The 13,751-nt window shown below is 40.8% G+C and overlaps 1 protein-coding gene across 3 annotated transcripts in view; it reads left to right on the top strand.

Annotated features, from left to right (window-relative positions):
• Nucleotides 1–13,751, top strand: part of CD2AP (CD2 associated protein) — a 76,802-nt gene that overhangs the window by 9,735 nt on the left and 53,316 nt on the right. For all 3 annotated transcript variants that reach the window (XM_064411749.1, XM_064411746.1, XM_064411747.1), the window contains exon 2: nt 12,617–12,777. In XM_064411749.1, the coding sequence (XP_064267819.1) occupies nt 12,617–12,777 (161 nt within the window). The remainder of the gene's footprint in view (nt 1–12,616; nt 12,778–13,751) is intronic.

The raw sequence follows: 13,751 nt of genomic DNA on the forward strand, positions 1-13,751 counted from the left end.
CTTGAAGGCATTTTTAAAATCATTGTGTGTTATAGGGATATATATATATAAAATTTAACACTGTGAGGTTGTCAAGTAAAAGCACAATTAAGAGTGTATAAAATTGCTTCCCCTTGTTTTCGTGTGCTCATCACCTTACTAGATGCTTATTTTGTGGGAAGGGTTTGCTGTTTCAGTCTTAGTGCTTCATCTTTACTGAGAGAGAACTATAAGGCACATGTATGGATTGTAATGTAAATAGCTTCTAATATGTAGGTTGTAGGAGAAAACCTGCCCTGGTGGATAACCAGTAACAGAAAGCCTCAGGCTGGATGAACAGCAGATGAAATAAAGCTGTTTATGAAACAGGAGATGTGCTGTCAGTGCAATAAGGCACAGCCTGCCATCTCCATGCAGCAAGGAGACTGTACTGATTTCCCATCAACACAGAGCTGCTGGATCCTGCTGTTCACTGCTGGATCCTGGATTTTCAGTTCTGAGCAGTGACTGAAGTGCTCAATCCTGACCTTGGTGCTTGAAAAAGCCGAGGTTGCATTGCTGGCTTCTCTCTTGATTTCACTTTTTTTTTTTTGTATATGTAGCTGGGTCTCCAGGATTATGCCTGTGCTTGTGAATATGTGGGAGCAACTGAGAGTATTTCCTTTGTGTTTCTGAAATCCAAACTACTCCTTCAAGTGACTGTGTTGAGAACAGTGGAGGTGAGGGTTGGCTTTCTGTGAACTTGCCTTAGGTGCTTTGTCTCCTGATGGCAGCAACTGCTGTCCCTTGCTTTTCTGCTATCCCAGACTGCTGTTCATGAACTCCTGTAAGGCCTCTGATCCCTTCTCAAATTCTTCAAATACCAATCGTGTTACTATCAATTAGCTCTTCCAGACACTGCACATGCTGTAGCTACTTCCAAGCTGCATATTTGGTGATCAGCCAGCCATCAGGTTAGAAGGGCAAGTGTTGGGGCAGCCCTGAAGTCTTCCTTGGAAGGATTGAGATTTGAGTGCTTCTGTCCTGACTCTGCAAAAAACCCTAAAAATAAAAGATGTACAGCTCTTACTTTAGAGATGCTGCTCTTCTGGCATGTTTCAGCCACATGGGTGTACTGGGAAAGAATTACTGGGAGTGAAGCAGGAGGATGGGCAGGTAGGGGTGCTCACATAACACTGATTTATTCAAATGCTCAAGATTATGACCAGGTACCTAAAAAACTCCACAGTGAATGGAAGTGCTGCAGTAGTAATGAACTACCCTACTGTCTGCCAGGGGGCACGAGCAGGGCAGTAGCCAGCAGGTGATGGGAAGTGGTTGTTCCCTACTCTAATACTGTGTCCAGTTTTGCTCCTCCCTCCCCTCAAATGCCCCTGAGCTGGGGAGTTGAGGGTGGTTGGGAGGCTGGTGCATGTGGTGTGCAAGAAGCAGGTGTAGCCTGGAGAGGAGAGCAACCTGCTCTCCTTGGAGGCACAGTGAAAAATTATAAACCAATGCCTGCAAGTTAGGACAGAGGTAATTCCCACTGAATATAATGTGGAGAAATTATGAGAATTCAGTATCAGAAAAGGTGCTTGGGGTGGCTGTTTTTTCTCCATCCTTTCAAGCTTCTAAAATTTAGCTGGACAAAGCCTTGAGCAACCTGATTTGACTTTGGGATTAACCTTGCTCTGAGCAGTTTGGAATAAGTAACCTCCAGAGGTCTTTTCAAACCCTATTTTCCTGTGATTGGAAGCATTGCAAACCATGCAGATTGAAATAATGATCTTAATGAGAATTACTTAAATCCTTCTAAATACATGTGGAAATAGATATTTGAAGGGCTTGATCTCTGAACTTTTAGAACATAATTGACCTAATGAAACAATTTTGCCTCCTTTAAAACTGTCTGATTGAGATTGTAGGGTGCCCTTGAGCATTTGCTGTTTTGACTGGCTTTTGTAAAATCCATTTCATAGGGATTTCTTTCTGGGCTTGTCCATCAGATGTTGAGTTTATTGTCTTGACTAAAATGTCCACACTAAAAAATAAATTAACTTTATGTCACAATGAGTATGCCCTGACAGCATGGAGTCAGATACAAACACTTGTTCCTGTTGTAATGCTAAGAATATTTTGTGGTTTTTGCAAAATTCCAATCTGGGACCATTCAGACTCTTGCATCATGTCTGTTTTTACAGATGAAGAGAACACTTTGTGCATGCTCCTAATAATGCTTTTAAGTTCCTGTAAATTTATTTCAAAGCCAGATTCTTGCTATGTTTGCACAAGTACTAATTGTCATTCAGAATTAGAGATGTGCCAAATTGTAGGCTGTCTGTCAAAGCATTTCTGCATTTCTTTGGAGCGTTAAAGGAGTTTTCATTTAAACCTAAAAGGCTTTCAGAGATTTTCTTGTTTTCATAACTCTTGAATTCATAACCTGGGGCTGTGATCATGATGTCCTTTTTGGCTAGGAGAATCCTGAAAAAAAAATCTGCAGGAGACGCTGAAGCTTTTATAGTAGTGTGGAGTCCTGACAGAAGAAAGGAAACTTCAAATACAATTTTTTATTTTTCAGGGGAATGACTTTGTAAAAAGAGTTCTCAGATAAGCAACAGAGTCTTCAGCTTCAAACTTATTTTTGTGAGCTAATTATCTAGTGAAGGCTTTAAGGGAACACGTATAAATACAGTGTTGACCTCAAGGTACTTTCACTGTTTATTTGGTACTTTGGATTTGAACAAAATTTAGATGAGGTATGATTCTTTTGTTCTTCGTGGCTTTGTTTTAGCAGAATTTGTAATTCAGTGTTTTGTGACTCACCTTGAATGTTTTGCCAAATAGATGTTATAAAATTAACTTAAGGGAAGGAACAGAGGAAGAGGCATAAATCTATATATGGAACAATGTCTGAGTCATGGCTTCAAAAAAGGTTGTGTGGTTTTTTTTAAATACGTTCCCCTGTGCCCTCAAAGGTCCCTGGTTTTCTCTGCAATGTGAATTAGTAGCATTTTTTCACTTCCGCTTGTGGAGACATTTGCTGCCTTTCCTGCAGGTGTCACCTCTCATTTCCAGGCTGGTTTCTTGCTCTGAGCTCTGCTCACACTGAGGGAAATAGCATGCAGCACAAACCATCACTTTCTGCTCTGTGTCACTTCCCAGGCAAAACATTTTGACCTCCTCTATCCTTATAAAGTATTAAATACCTGGGGGTGGTTGAGATTTTATTCTAATACTTCCCATTTCATGTCTTGGGCTGTAAATGGAAGAGCCCAGCTATTTTGCTTATAGAAGTGAGGGGGTAAATTAAATCCACAATTTATTAAATTTATGACTGAGTTTAAGACAAGTATTTCTGATAATATTGGAGGAGACATGATGGGGTACTTCTTCTAGAGTTGTTAAATCTGGAGTGAGGTATCCCTAAAACATGTTTCTTCCCATCTGGTTGTCAGTGGTGACTTATCTACAGCACAGTTGTAAAACTGAGGGCATGTGTGAATAAGTTTCCTTTAGGTAAGTGAAAATTGACAAACATTCAGTTTTCACTTGCGTTTTATATACAGTGTTAAGCACTACAATGCACTCCAGAAAATTACAGGAGCCTGGAGTGGGAAAAGGAGGCCTATGTGGTTTGTGTCTTTCAGAGCAGGCTGCTGGGCAGGGTTTCTGCTATACTGTTTAATTTCCTTCCCAAAGTCTCTTGCTAATTGCACCCGAACCAGCACAAGAAACTGATGTTTGAGGTGGTTGCTGTTAGAATGCAATGAGTTTCTCATTAGTTGAAATAATTTGCGAGGAAAAAATCTACATTTCAAACTGTTTTCAACTGTTCATTGTCCTAATTATTCCAGGCATTCTTACTGAGCTGTAAAATTCAAGACAAACTTTTTATTAAAAATGCATGGTGAGTCATATCTTGGAGAATGCACCATTGCCTTACCCAGTCTGAAAATGCCAGGCGGATCCAGGCGGCTTCCAGATGGACGAGTTCTGTGCTGACAGAACCAAGTCTCCTGGCTTTAGACTGTCTCAAGGGTACACTGCTATTTTTATTTTGTTTTTATTTTCCTTTTTTTAGGCAAGCTACGGATGTAGAGGAATTGTTGCTTTAAGCAGAAAATATTTGTGCTAGAACTAGGTGATGCAGCACAGAGCAAGTTACAAAAGAAGTGAGGAAAAATAACAGATACTGCAGGGTGGACAGAAAGAAAAGGAAAAAGAAACTTTACTCAAGTTGCCCTGTTACAGACTTGAGACACTGGCACAGTCTGCTTGGAGAAGCTGCAGATGTTTCATCCTAGAAGTGTTCCAGGCCAGGCTGGATGGAGCTCGCAGCTACCAGGTCTGGTGGCAGGTGTCCCTGTCCAGTGATGTTCTTTAAAGGTCCCTTCCCACCCAAGCTATCCTGTGATTCAGGCACAAATGTATTTTATGATTTTTTTTGTTATAAAACATACAAATAAATTAACAAATCCCTGTCAGTAGCATGTTCTTTTTCAGAGACATCCGTAACTTTCACAGATTTCTTATGATCCGTAAGATCTCTCATATCTGTCACTGAAGTTTTTTACTTACACTTTCGATTTTACCTTTACAGCTGACAGGAAATTCTGCAGAAGTTGGCCAAACTGAAATTAGTTTCATCCACTAAATGTTTCTCACAAAAATACCTTCTCACTGCAATGCCACTGACATCCAAATTATGAACTCTCAGAGAGTACAATCCCCAGCCAGCTCCAGGTGCTGTCTCACCACCCTCAGCAGCAGGAGTTCCTTCCTGAGGTCTAATCTGAATTTCCCCTCTGTCAGTTTAAAACCAGTGCCTCTAGTGCTGTCACTACAGACCTTGGGAAAAAGCATATACTGAAAGGATGTAATAAGGTGCCTGTTATCATTAGAAAGTAGAAAATGTGGTGAGACCTCATAGGCAAATAGCAGAAGTGCCTTTGTGCCAGCTTGTTCCTTCCTCTCTTGCAATGGTAGTTTTTTCCCTTTGAGCTCACAGGACTTAACATGGGAAGCTGACAGTAGCTGGGCTCTTGGAGCTCAAGGGAGAAGCAAAGGCTTGCATGACATGTGGGATATTGTGAGAGTGTCAAAGTTGCTTTGTTGCCATTTTTTGGTTGGCTTGTTGTTGCTCGTTTTCTCTGGGGTGTGTGTTTATTCTGACTTCTTTCTTTTTTTCCTAAAAGCTATCTTTAATACCCTCAGTGTAAGCACTGGAGAGTACTTCCTAAGTTTTTAACAGGTCTTATAAACCATCACATATCCAACAGCTCTGGCTGGTCACCCCATTGCTGAGAAAGTGGAAAGGGGCTTGTTGGGAATTTATCCTGAGTGCAGCAGTGTCTGACTGCCCTGTTTTGAACCTGCTGAGCCTTCTGAGAGGGGGTGTGTTGAAGAGAGAGTGAAGGCTCATACTCACTTCAACATGAAATGACTTTAAACAGAGCAAATCCTGTTGGCATCCAAACTGAGTCCCCACTGGGTGACAGCAGGATGTTTGTGGTGCTTCCAGAGACTGGGTGGACATGGCTGAGCTGGTTTTATGTAGAATCAGCTTGGGTCCAACACTGTGTGTTTGTATGTATTGGAGGCATCTTTAGTGCTTTGAAAGGATTGTTTGCTTGCCCAACAACCTGAACTAATAAATTGTATAGATGTAGGTTCTCTGTCTTTGAAATAATCCATGACTAGAATAATTAGCTTACAGCAAATTGGGAATTAATTGTGTATGCTTCAAAGAAAATGTACATAGAATGACATGAAAATATTTCTGTTGTATTGGCATTGTGTTGTATTATTATAAACTAATGAAAGAATTCTTGTGGCTCTGGGCATTTTGCTTTAAAGTAAGACCATAAGTTAAAATTTGAATAAATGAGGTCAGCATTGTCTTAAACTGCAGAGAACCTCCTCTGCCACATCCCTTCCTTGTGACAGCAGAGTTTGCTTGGCTGGCACATGGGATCAAAGCTTCAGGAGTGGGAGGAGGTGTGACTGCTTTGGTACAGAGCTGTTTATCTGGGCTGGAGCTGGCATGACTGGTGGCTCCCTTGGGAGGAGGCACAGGCAGAAATGGCTCTGCCATGTGTCACTGCCACTCCAGGGGCTGTGCAGGGCACCTGACCTCCTTCTGAGCTCCTGTGAAGGCAAAAATCTCACTGGTGATGCTTAATGCTTGCAGTAGCCTGTGTGATGCAACTGTTTGTGAGTCCTCCACGTGGAAGGTGAGTGTGATGGCTCTGCATGGCTCAGCTCAGTGAAATGTCTGCTCTTCTGTGTGGTGTGGCTCAAAACTGGTGACTGTACAGTTAAATATGTGTGGACTGTGTGGCCTCCATTAGCTAATTACACTTGTTCAGTTTCTTAATAGCATGGAACTGCATCCTTACCATCAGAGTTGACAGGAATTCAGTGGCTTTGTATCAATAATGTGTTATATTAGGGTGTGGTTTCATGGCAGATATTGGCTTTGAGCAAAGCAGCAAGTGGTGAGGGGCAAGATGAGTGGATCTGTAGGGGGAAATTGCTTGTGTGAGAGACCATATTCAGGTTTCAAATTTTTTGACATTTTTATACCATTGTAGTTTTGGTCTTGTCCCATGGACACAATGCCTGTTAAAGATTAATGTGCATTAAGTGTGTTCCTGGGTTTAGTTTCAGTGAAAATTCCAGATTACTTTGTGAGACTTTTCCACACTGAATTGAAGCACCACAAACGAGGGTGGTTTGGAGCTTCACTGAGCAGTGTGCTCCTGATCTGGGATGTAACAGGGATGTAGAGGTTGATCTAAAGTGGTTTGAAGCAGTCCTATGTCTGACCTGCAGTGAGACATATTAAGGAGATAAACTTACAGAAAGTTGTCACTGCAAGCTTTCTCTTGGGCTGTTTTCTTTATCTGATTCACCAGTGTTATAAATTACTACTAATTTAAGCAGAGAGCAGAGGGAAGGGACCCCTGAATGCACACAGAAGAAAGCAGGGGATCACAACATCTTTGGCTTAAGATGTGTTGGAAATACAGCTCCGTGGGTTTCCCACTCTCTGTTGGTGATGTAGCTTTATTGGGCACCATGAGAAGGGAAGTAGGAAGTACTGAATGTTTCCATCTGTTCAAGGTTCAGTCCCTCGGCTGTTCTCAGCTGGATGGTTATTGGGGTGTGAAAGGAAGGCAAGGACTCTTGCACAAGACCAGTGCTTAGATGGTTTCCCTGATAGTGGGAAATGTGAGGCACTCCCCTGCTCAGACTGAGGGAGAGCAAACCTACATCTGTACCCCAAAGGAATACTTGGATCTTGGGGGAACTGGTCATTCTGGTCATTTGTAATCAGGAGTGTGAAGCAGATGCAGAGCCTGGAGAGAGCCTGGCTGCAGAGCAGTGGGAACTCTTGGCCAGGAGGGATTTGTCTTTGGTTCCCAAACCCTGGTGCTCACCTCGTGGGTGCCTTTACAGGAGAGCTTTGTAGACAAAGCTCACAGTTTTGGGATCAGGAACTAGAATTTTAAGGGCAGTGGGAAGTCTGTCAAGCCCTTCTATTTAAGCATCTGGGTTGTCATCAGTGACTCAGGTCAGGGTGACAGGAAATTATATGGTATTGAAGTGGAAAGAAAACACTCTTACAACCACATCTTAAGTTTAACACTTATGGAATTGTTTTCATTATTCAGCATTTAAACACCTGAGCTACTTTTTCAGTGTTAAAGTCTGTCTTAAGTGGCTGAACATATACTGTTATATTAGTATTAAACCAGCTAGAATTCCTGTAGTTCATAAGTGGTAGAAGGATTTTTGTGGGAAAGCAGTTGGAAGGATCATTCTCCTTAAGTTCAGCACCTGATTTTGAAACAGTTGTGAAGAACAGTATGGTAGTGAAAAGGGTAAGATTTTGTCCTCTGTGGTCTTTTTGTCTTTGCTCTAAACTTGGTCTGCTATAAAATATCTTTGTAACTCTATTCATATATAATAAAAAAATTGTTAGGCTTTGTTTTATAGGAGACTAAACTTTGAAGGTTTTACGTGATATATGTACAAGTGGAAATAACAGTATTAATGAAGTTTGTTTTAGCCATCCAGCAACTGTCTGTTTTGCTAAATTGGAAAAGCAAAAGCTCAGTTTCTAACATAACTGCAGTTCTGCTGGCAAGGTACTTCTGGAGGTCACACGATTTTCCAGGGTTGTTGTTCCAATAAATGACTTTGAACTGGCCTGAAACCTGCCTGAAGAGACCTCTATGGAGCACTGCAGCAATTCTTGCTGCTTCACATTGGACTCTGTCCCTCCAGGCCTGCAGCAAGTTTCAGCAAGGCTTCCCAGTATATACAAGGATTTCAGTTCTCTGATGAATCCCTCTCCCCTCTTTTTTAAAAAAAAAAGTATAAGCTATTAAAGTGTGTTTTTAATGGAATTTATTTTAGATCTGGCTTGTCTTTTTTTGTCTACTACAGAAAAGTCACTGGGTTCTCACAACATTGTAATACCCTAAACAAAGTACCAAGAATGTGAAATTGTGCTCTTTGCTGGATGAGTGCCTATTTCTATTGAAGACACAGGCATGCTAAAATTTTGATATATTTTCCACTCTTCCTTGATTTATGTTTTGATTTCCGTTTTAGGGCTACCAGAGGGCCTTAGTTACCTCTTATAGACAACTTCAGAAAGGGTCTGAGTAGCTGAAGGCATCCTTTGTTTAAAACCAGAGGAGATAGGTATAATGTGGCTGTGCTTTTTGGGAGACTTAGCCTCTGCCTTGGCACTGGGATGTGGTTGGCAGAAGAACTGGTTGTGTAATTTTGGACAAGTGGGGAGTCCAGCTGTGCCAGCAGTGACTGAATGCCTGCTGCAGGCAGTGTTGCTGTCTTGGCTGCTTTGTCAAAGAAGTGTTAGGTAGCACAGCACTTTGTGCTGTGGGGAATAATGTAGTCTGTAGCTGCTGAGTGGCTTTGAGGGTTTGGTGTGTTTTATTACAGAATCAGCCAGGTTGGAAAAGACCTCTGAGATCATTGAATCCAACCTGTGACCAAACACCATCGCATCAGCCAGACCACGGCACTAAGTGCCACATCCAGTCTCTCCTTAAACACCTCCCTGGGCTGGCCATTCCAATATATGATCACTCTTTTCACCCTTTTGTGAAGAATTTCTTCCTAATGTCCAACCCAGTTGTTTCATTCTTGTTTTGTTAATGAGGTTGTCATCCTGCTAAAGAGCAAGGGGTGAGCAGACCTTTCCCATAGAGCCATCTTCCCCCAGATATGTCCAGGCAATAATTTTTTTTGTAGCTGTGTTGATTTTAATCAGTCAGTTGCCCCTGAAAATGGGTCAGCACCTTCAAAAAACACCATCTGGAAGGTTTCCTGAGTGTGTTGGAAAGCTGTCATTGCTGGATGACAGTGTATTTATAGATGTTTAAGTGGCATTTGTTTGTTTTCATTTCGTCCCACTGCCTCTTGTGTTTTCATTGGGCACTGCTTGATCTTTTCCAATGATTTTCCACCCTGATTGATGAGATATCCCTGAGCCTTTTCCCAGCTCTTTCAGCCTTTCCTTGTATGCAGATACTGTGAAAACTCAGGAGAAAGTTCTCTGCCCCTCTCTGGTGAACTTTAGTGTTTCCTGGATGTGCTAGAAAAGCACAGTAAACCTCAGTGTTCCTGCTTAAGCCTAAGACTATTTTTCATTTGAGACTTGATTGTTATGGACTTTAAGCTCCAGATAATTGATTTGAGTGAGGTTTGAAAAGGAGACAGCAGTGTAAAAAGCAGAGGGGAGATAAGATAGGGGGGTTTGATAGCTTGTGTTGCTGAGGAGTTCTGCTGTACCTTCTACCAGCTGAGAATTTTTAAAAACAATTTTGACCAGCTTATATTACTGGAGTTCACCTCACTGCTGACTGATTGCAGTGTGTCTGTTCTTGAGTAAAGCTTTTAAGTGAGAACCTGAAGCATTCAGAACTAGTACAAGCATTAAGAAGTATGATCAGTAAAGTAATGTAATGTCTAGTTAGTGTTATTATAAGGAGTTGCGATTCCTTAAAAACATTTTCTGTCATCTCTGGACGCTGTTTTTACTTGGGTAAATATTATACTTTAGTATTTTTCAGAGGTTTATTTAATCTGGACTGTTTTGACAGTACAGAGCTTTCTTGCCCATCACCCAGATGATTTAACTAGTGCTACTTGCTAATATTGAAAAGCAAAAGTAAGTGTTCTTGAGGACCACATGGTAGCAAGACATGGGATGTGTAGCTCCTTGCTGATCCTCTGCCATCATATGAAAAAAATCTATGGGATGACTGTCTTAACATTCCCCATGGTCCCTTCCACAGACGAGGCAACAGAATTCCTGTTTTGTGTATGCATCCATGAGAATAAGAGTGGCTTTGGGTATCACTCACAAATACAGGAGGAAGTTCAGCACCTCAATTTCAAGTGTAAGAGGCTGATGTCTGTTTACTGCTGTTTGTCTTTGGAACATAAAGACGTGTGGATGGTGACTGGGAGGTTCTTCAGGTTCTCGATTTGTTGTTGGCATGACCAAGTCGATGTTTTGTAGTCTGGAAAGGTGACCAAATGAATGTGCTGTGCATTTCAAACACAAATATAGAAACGTTCTCCCAAGGGAATAAATAAGCTTTCAATAGAATTGGTTCATGTTGACACAGTGTGGCTGTGATTATCTGCTGCTGCTGTGGAAAAAGGACCAGGTGTTTGGCAGTTCAGTCACTGCTGTGAGCATTTGCCATGACTGGCACTCCGTTGTGATCCATTTTCCATGTTTAGCTTTGTAAAGCTGTTCTGTAGACCTGCTTATGTGCTTCAAAACAGTGTATCAGGAGAGAAATATGTCACGTGGGTATTTCTTGCCTTTTTCTACATTTATAGGTTTCCAGAATGGCTGGGTTGAGTTGCTTGGAAGGTGATGTTTTTGTTTGCAGACTCTTAGGTGATGAATGGCTGTTGTCTTTATGATTTGTGACTTCCAGAATTCCCTGTATGTTTGGCAATATTTTGTCAGCCACTCAAGAGACAGTTGTGTGCAGAAGCAAGAGAGAACTACTCTGCTTGCTGCAGGCAGTAGTGGGGGAATATGATGATTTCAAACAAGTTTAAAGAGTACATTTGGCAAAGATAAATGTCAACAGTACCAAAAGTGTGCTAGAAGTTCCAGGTGTGTATCATAGGCAGGTAACTCTAGTGATGATTTCTGTTCATAAGGAAGAAAATGATTGTTTTTTGTTAAAGGAAGAAAGTTTAAAAATTAAATCTTCAAATTAAGTCTGGCAAAATTAAGTCTTCATGTTTATGTCTACTGGTTCCTTTGTTAATGGGTGCATTCAGAAAATATTTTGCCTGATATATCATTCAAGCATCTCTTGAATTCATGGCACCATCATGTAGTTTTGTTTTTTACTAAGGGTTTTCTGGCTGTCCATAGGCAGCAGAGGGATAAAGGCTTAATTGCAATCGCTGCAGCTGCACTTGTGATTAAAACTGCCCACAGATTGGAATTACGTATTGGTTTAATGCAGCTGTAAGTTCAATAACAAGGAAATAATGCTTCTTCCTTTTTGATACCTTCATTTTTTGACTAATTGTTGGGTATTATTATGCACTGATAAAATAGATTAACCTGGAAAAAAACCAAAAAAAACCCCAAACTTCTACAACTTTTCAGGATTTCTGTCTTTTACCCTTGTGCTCTTGTGCATTGTGATCTGCAGAGGAGAGGGAGGTTTCAGTGAGGACAGTGTTTTAACATTTGGCAGTGCCTGGATATTTAACTGAATAGGGAGGGATGATGGGGACTAATGGGGAAGATTATTTGATTGCTGCAGGTTTGTGGAAATTTCAGGCATGAACAGAATTTTTTGATGAACAAATGGGTCTTTATTGCCAAACAAGCCTTAAGCTGCCAGTGAGCAACTCTCATGGATCTTGTGCAACAGATGGACAAGTGTGTGAATACACTGCTGTGTTCCTCTGAGTAAACTTAATTGTATCAAAAATAAAGCTCATTTGCTTATTCTACTTCACACAAACCAAATGACTCTGAAGGAAGGTGCTTTCTTACATATTTGCAATTTATGTTGTGTGATATTGTCAATCACACACCTTCAGGCTGTATTGCCTTTCTTGGCTCAAACCTGCAAAGATTCTGTGTGTGCACCAGTTAGTTTTTTGCAAACATAGTAGCAGGCTCGAGTATGAGGATTAACAAAGCATTGGAAGTATGTACACACACAGTGTCTGATCCTTGGCCCCGGACGGGCACTGAGTCAGAAGCGCTTGCCCTGTGGGCAGTGATTCACAATTGGTAAATCTTCAGCTGGAACTTGGTAGGGGAAAAAAAAAAACATTGCCAGCAATTCCTAGCACCAGACATGAACAAAAGCCTACCACCACCAAAATATGACCTGTTGTCCTCTTCCTAAATTTACTTTATTCTAATATTCCAATTTTTTCTCCCTCTCAAAAATACGTGGGACTGTCACAGTTCACAAATGAGCATTGCTGTGAGGGAGATTCCTGTTTTTAGCATTAATTGTTAGGTTTGCCTTTTGAACATGCATGGATTTCAAGTTGCATTTCCCAGTCTGGGTTGTATTCATTGTACATGTTTTTTTTTATTTTTTCATTTCTTTTTTAGTGGACTATATTGTGGAATATGACTACGATGCAGTGCATGATGATGAGTTAACAATCCGAGTTGGGGAAATCATCAGGAATGTGAAAAAACTGGAAGAAGAAGGATGGTTGGAAGGGGAGTTAAATGGCAGAAGGGGCATGTTCCCTGACAATTTTGTGAAGGTGAGTTTTTTGCATTGGATTGATTTTACTGTGATGGTGTGGCTGGGTCATTGTTAATGAACTAGTTGAAATACACAAAAGTTGTATTTGTAACAGGATGATTTTTTTTAATGGGAAGACATTCAAGGTGCTGATATTTTTAAAAATATTCTTGTGAAGATTTTTAAAATTTAAGTTCTGCTGTCTATTCTTACTTCAGCATTTATTTTGGCCTGTATCCTTGCATTGCTTTCTGTGTCACTCTGACTTCAACTAAGTTGTCTGTAGCCATGGTTACCTGCTTTAGTGGGATGAACTGATTAAGAAAACAAGAATATAAAAAATCCCTAAACCTACACCTACAGAAGACATCCAGCCATGAGAAAGTTGGCAAAGTGGGGTCACAGCTCAGCTCATCTATAATGAAAAACTGCATCCTCAGGCTGTGCTGATCTGGGTTCTTCAGCCTGGATCAAGCTGTTTTATTTGATGGGGCAGTTCTGCTTTACCCTGGGCTCTGCTGCTGGCACTGCCTTTTTTTGTGAGTCTGCAAACTCCTTGTTGTAACACTTCCATGTAGTCCAAGTGAATGTAGGTATTCCTGCCCCTTTTGAAGTGAAATTAATTCTTTGCAAACCAAACTATCCAGTGTAACTTAATGTGATGCTTTCATGTTGTAAAACCTAAGGGGATATTGGTCCAGTGCTAGAAACACTTATTTACACTTACTTTAAATTTGACAATTTTTCTGAAAAAGTGAAAAAGTGAAGTTACTATTTTCTGATTTACTGTGAGGGGTTTTAAGATTTTCCTTTTAAAACTGATGGGAACCATCCAGTTGTTCTCACAGAGGGTCTCCTACCAAGGGAAAGTTTGTACAAATGCTTTTCATTTGTCTAACATTTTCAAGTTGTCGGTAGTTTAACTTGAAGTAATTTTTGGGTTTTGAGTCCTTTATAAATAGGAGTTTGACCTCAAGTGGTGTTTGATGATCA

This window comes from Passer domesticus, chromosome 3 (genome assembly GCF_036417665.1).
Source record: "Passer domesticus isolate bPasDom1 chromosome 3, bPasDom1.hap1, whole genome shotgun sequence".
Taxonomy (NCBI): domain Eukaryota; kingdom Metazoa; phylum Chordata; class Aves; order Passeriformes; family Passeridae; genus Passer; species Passer domesticus.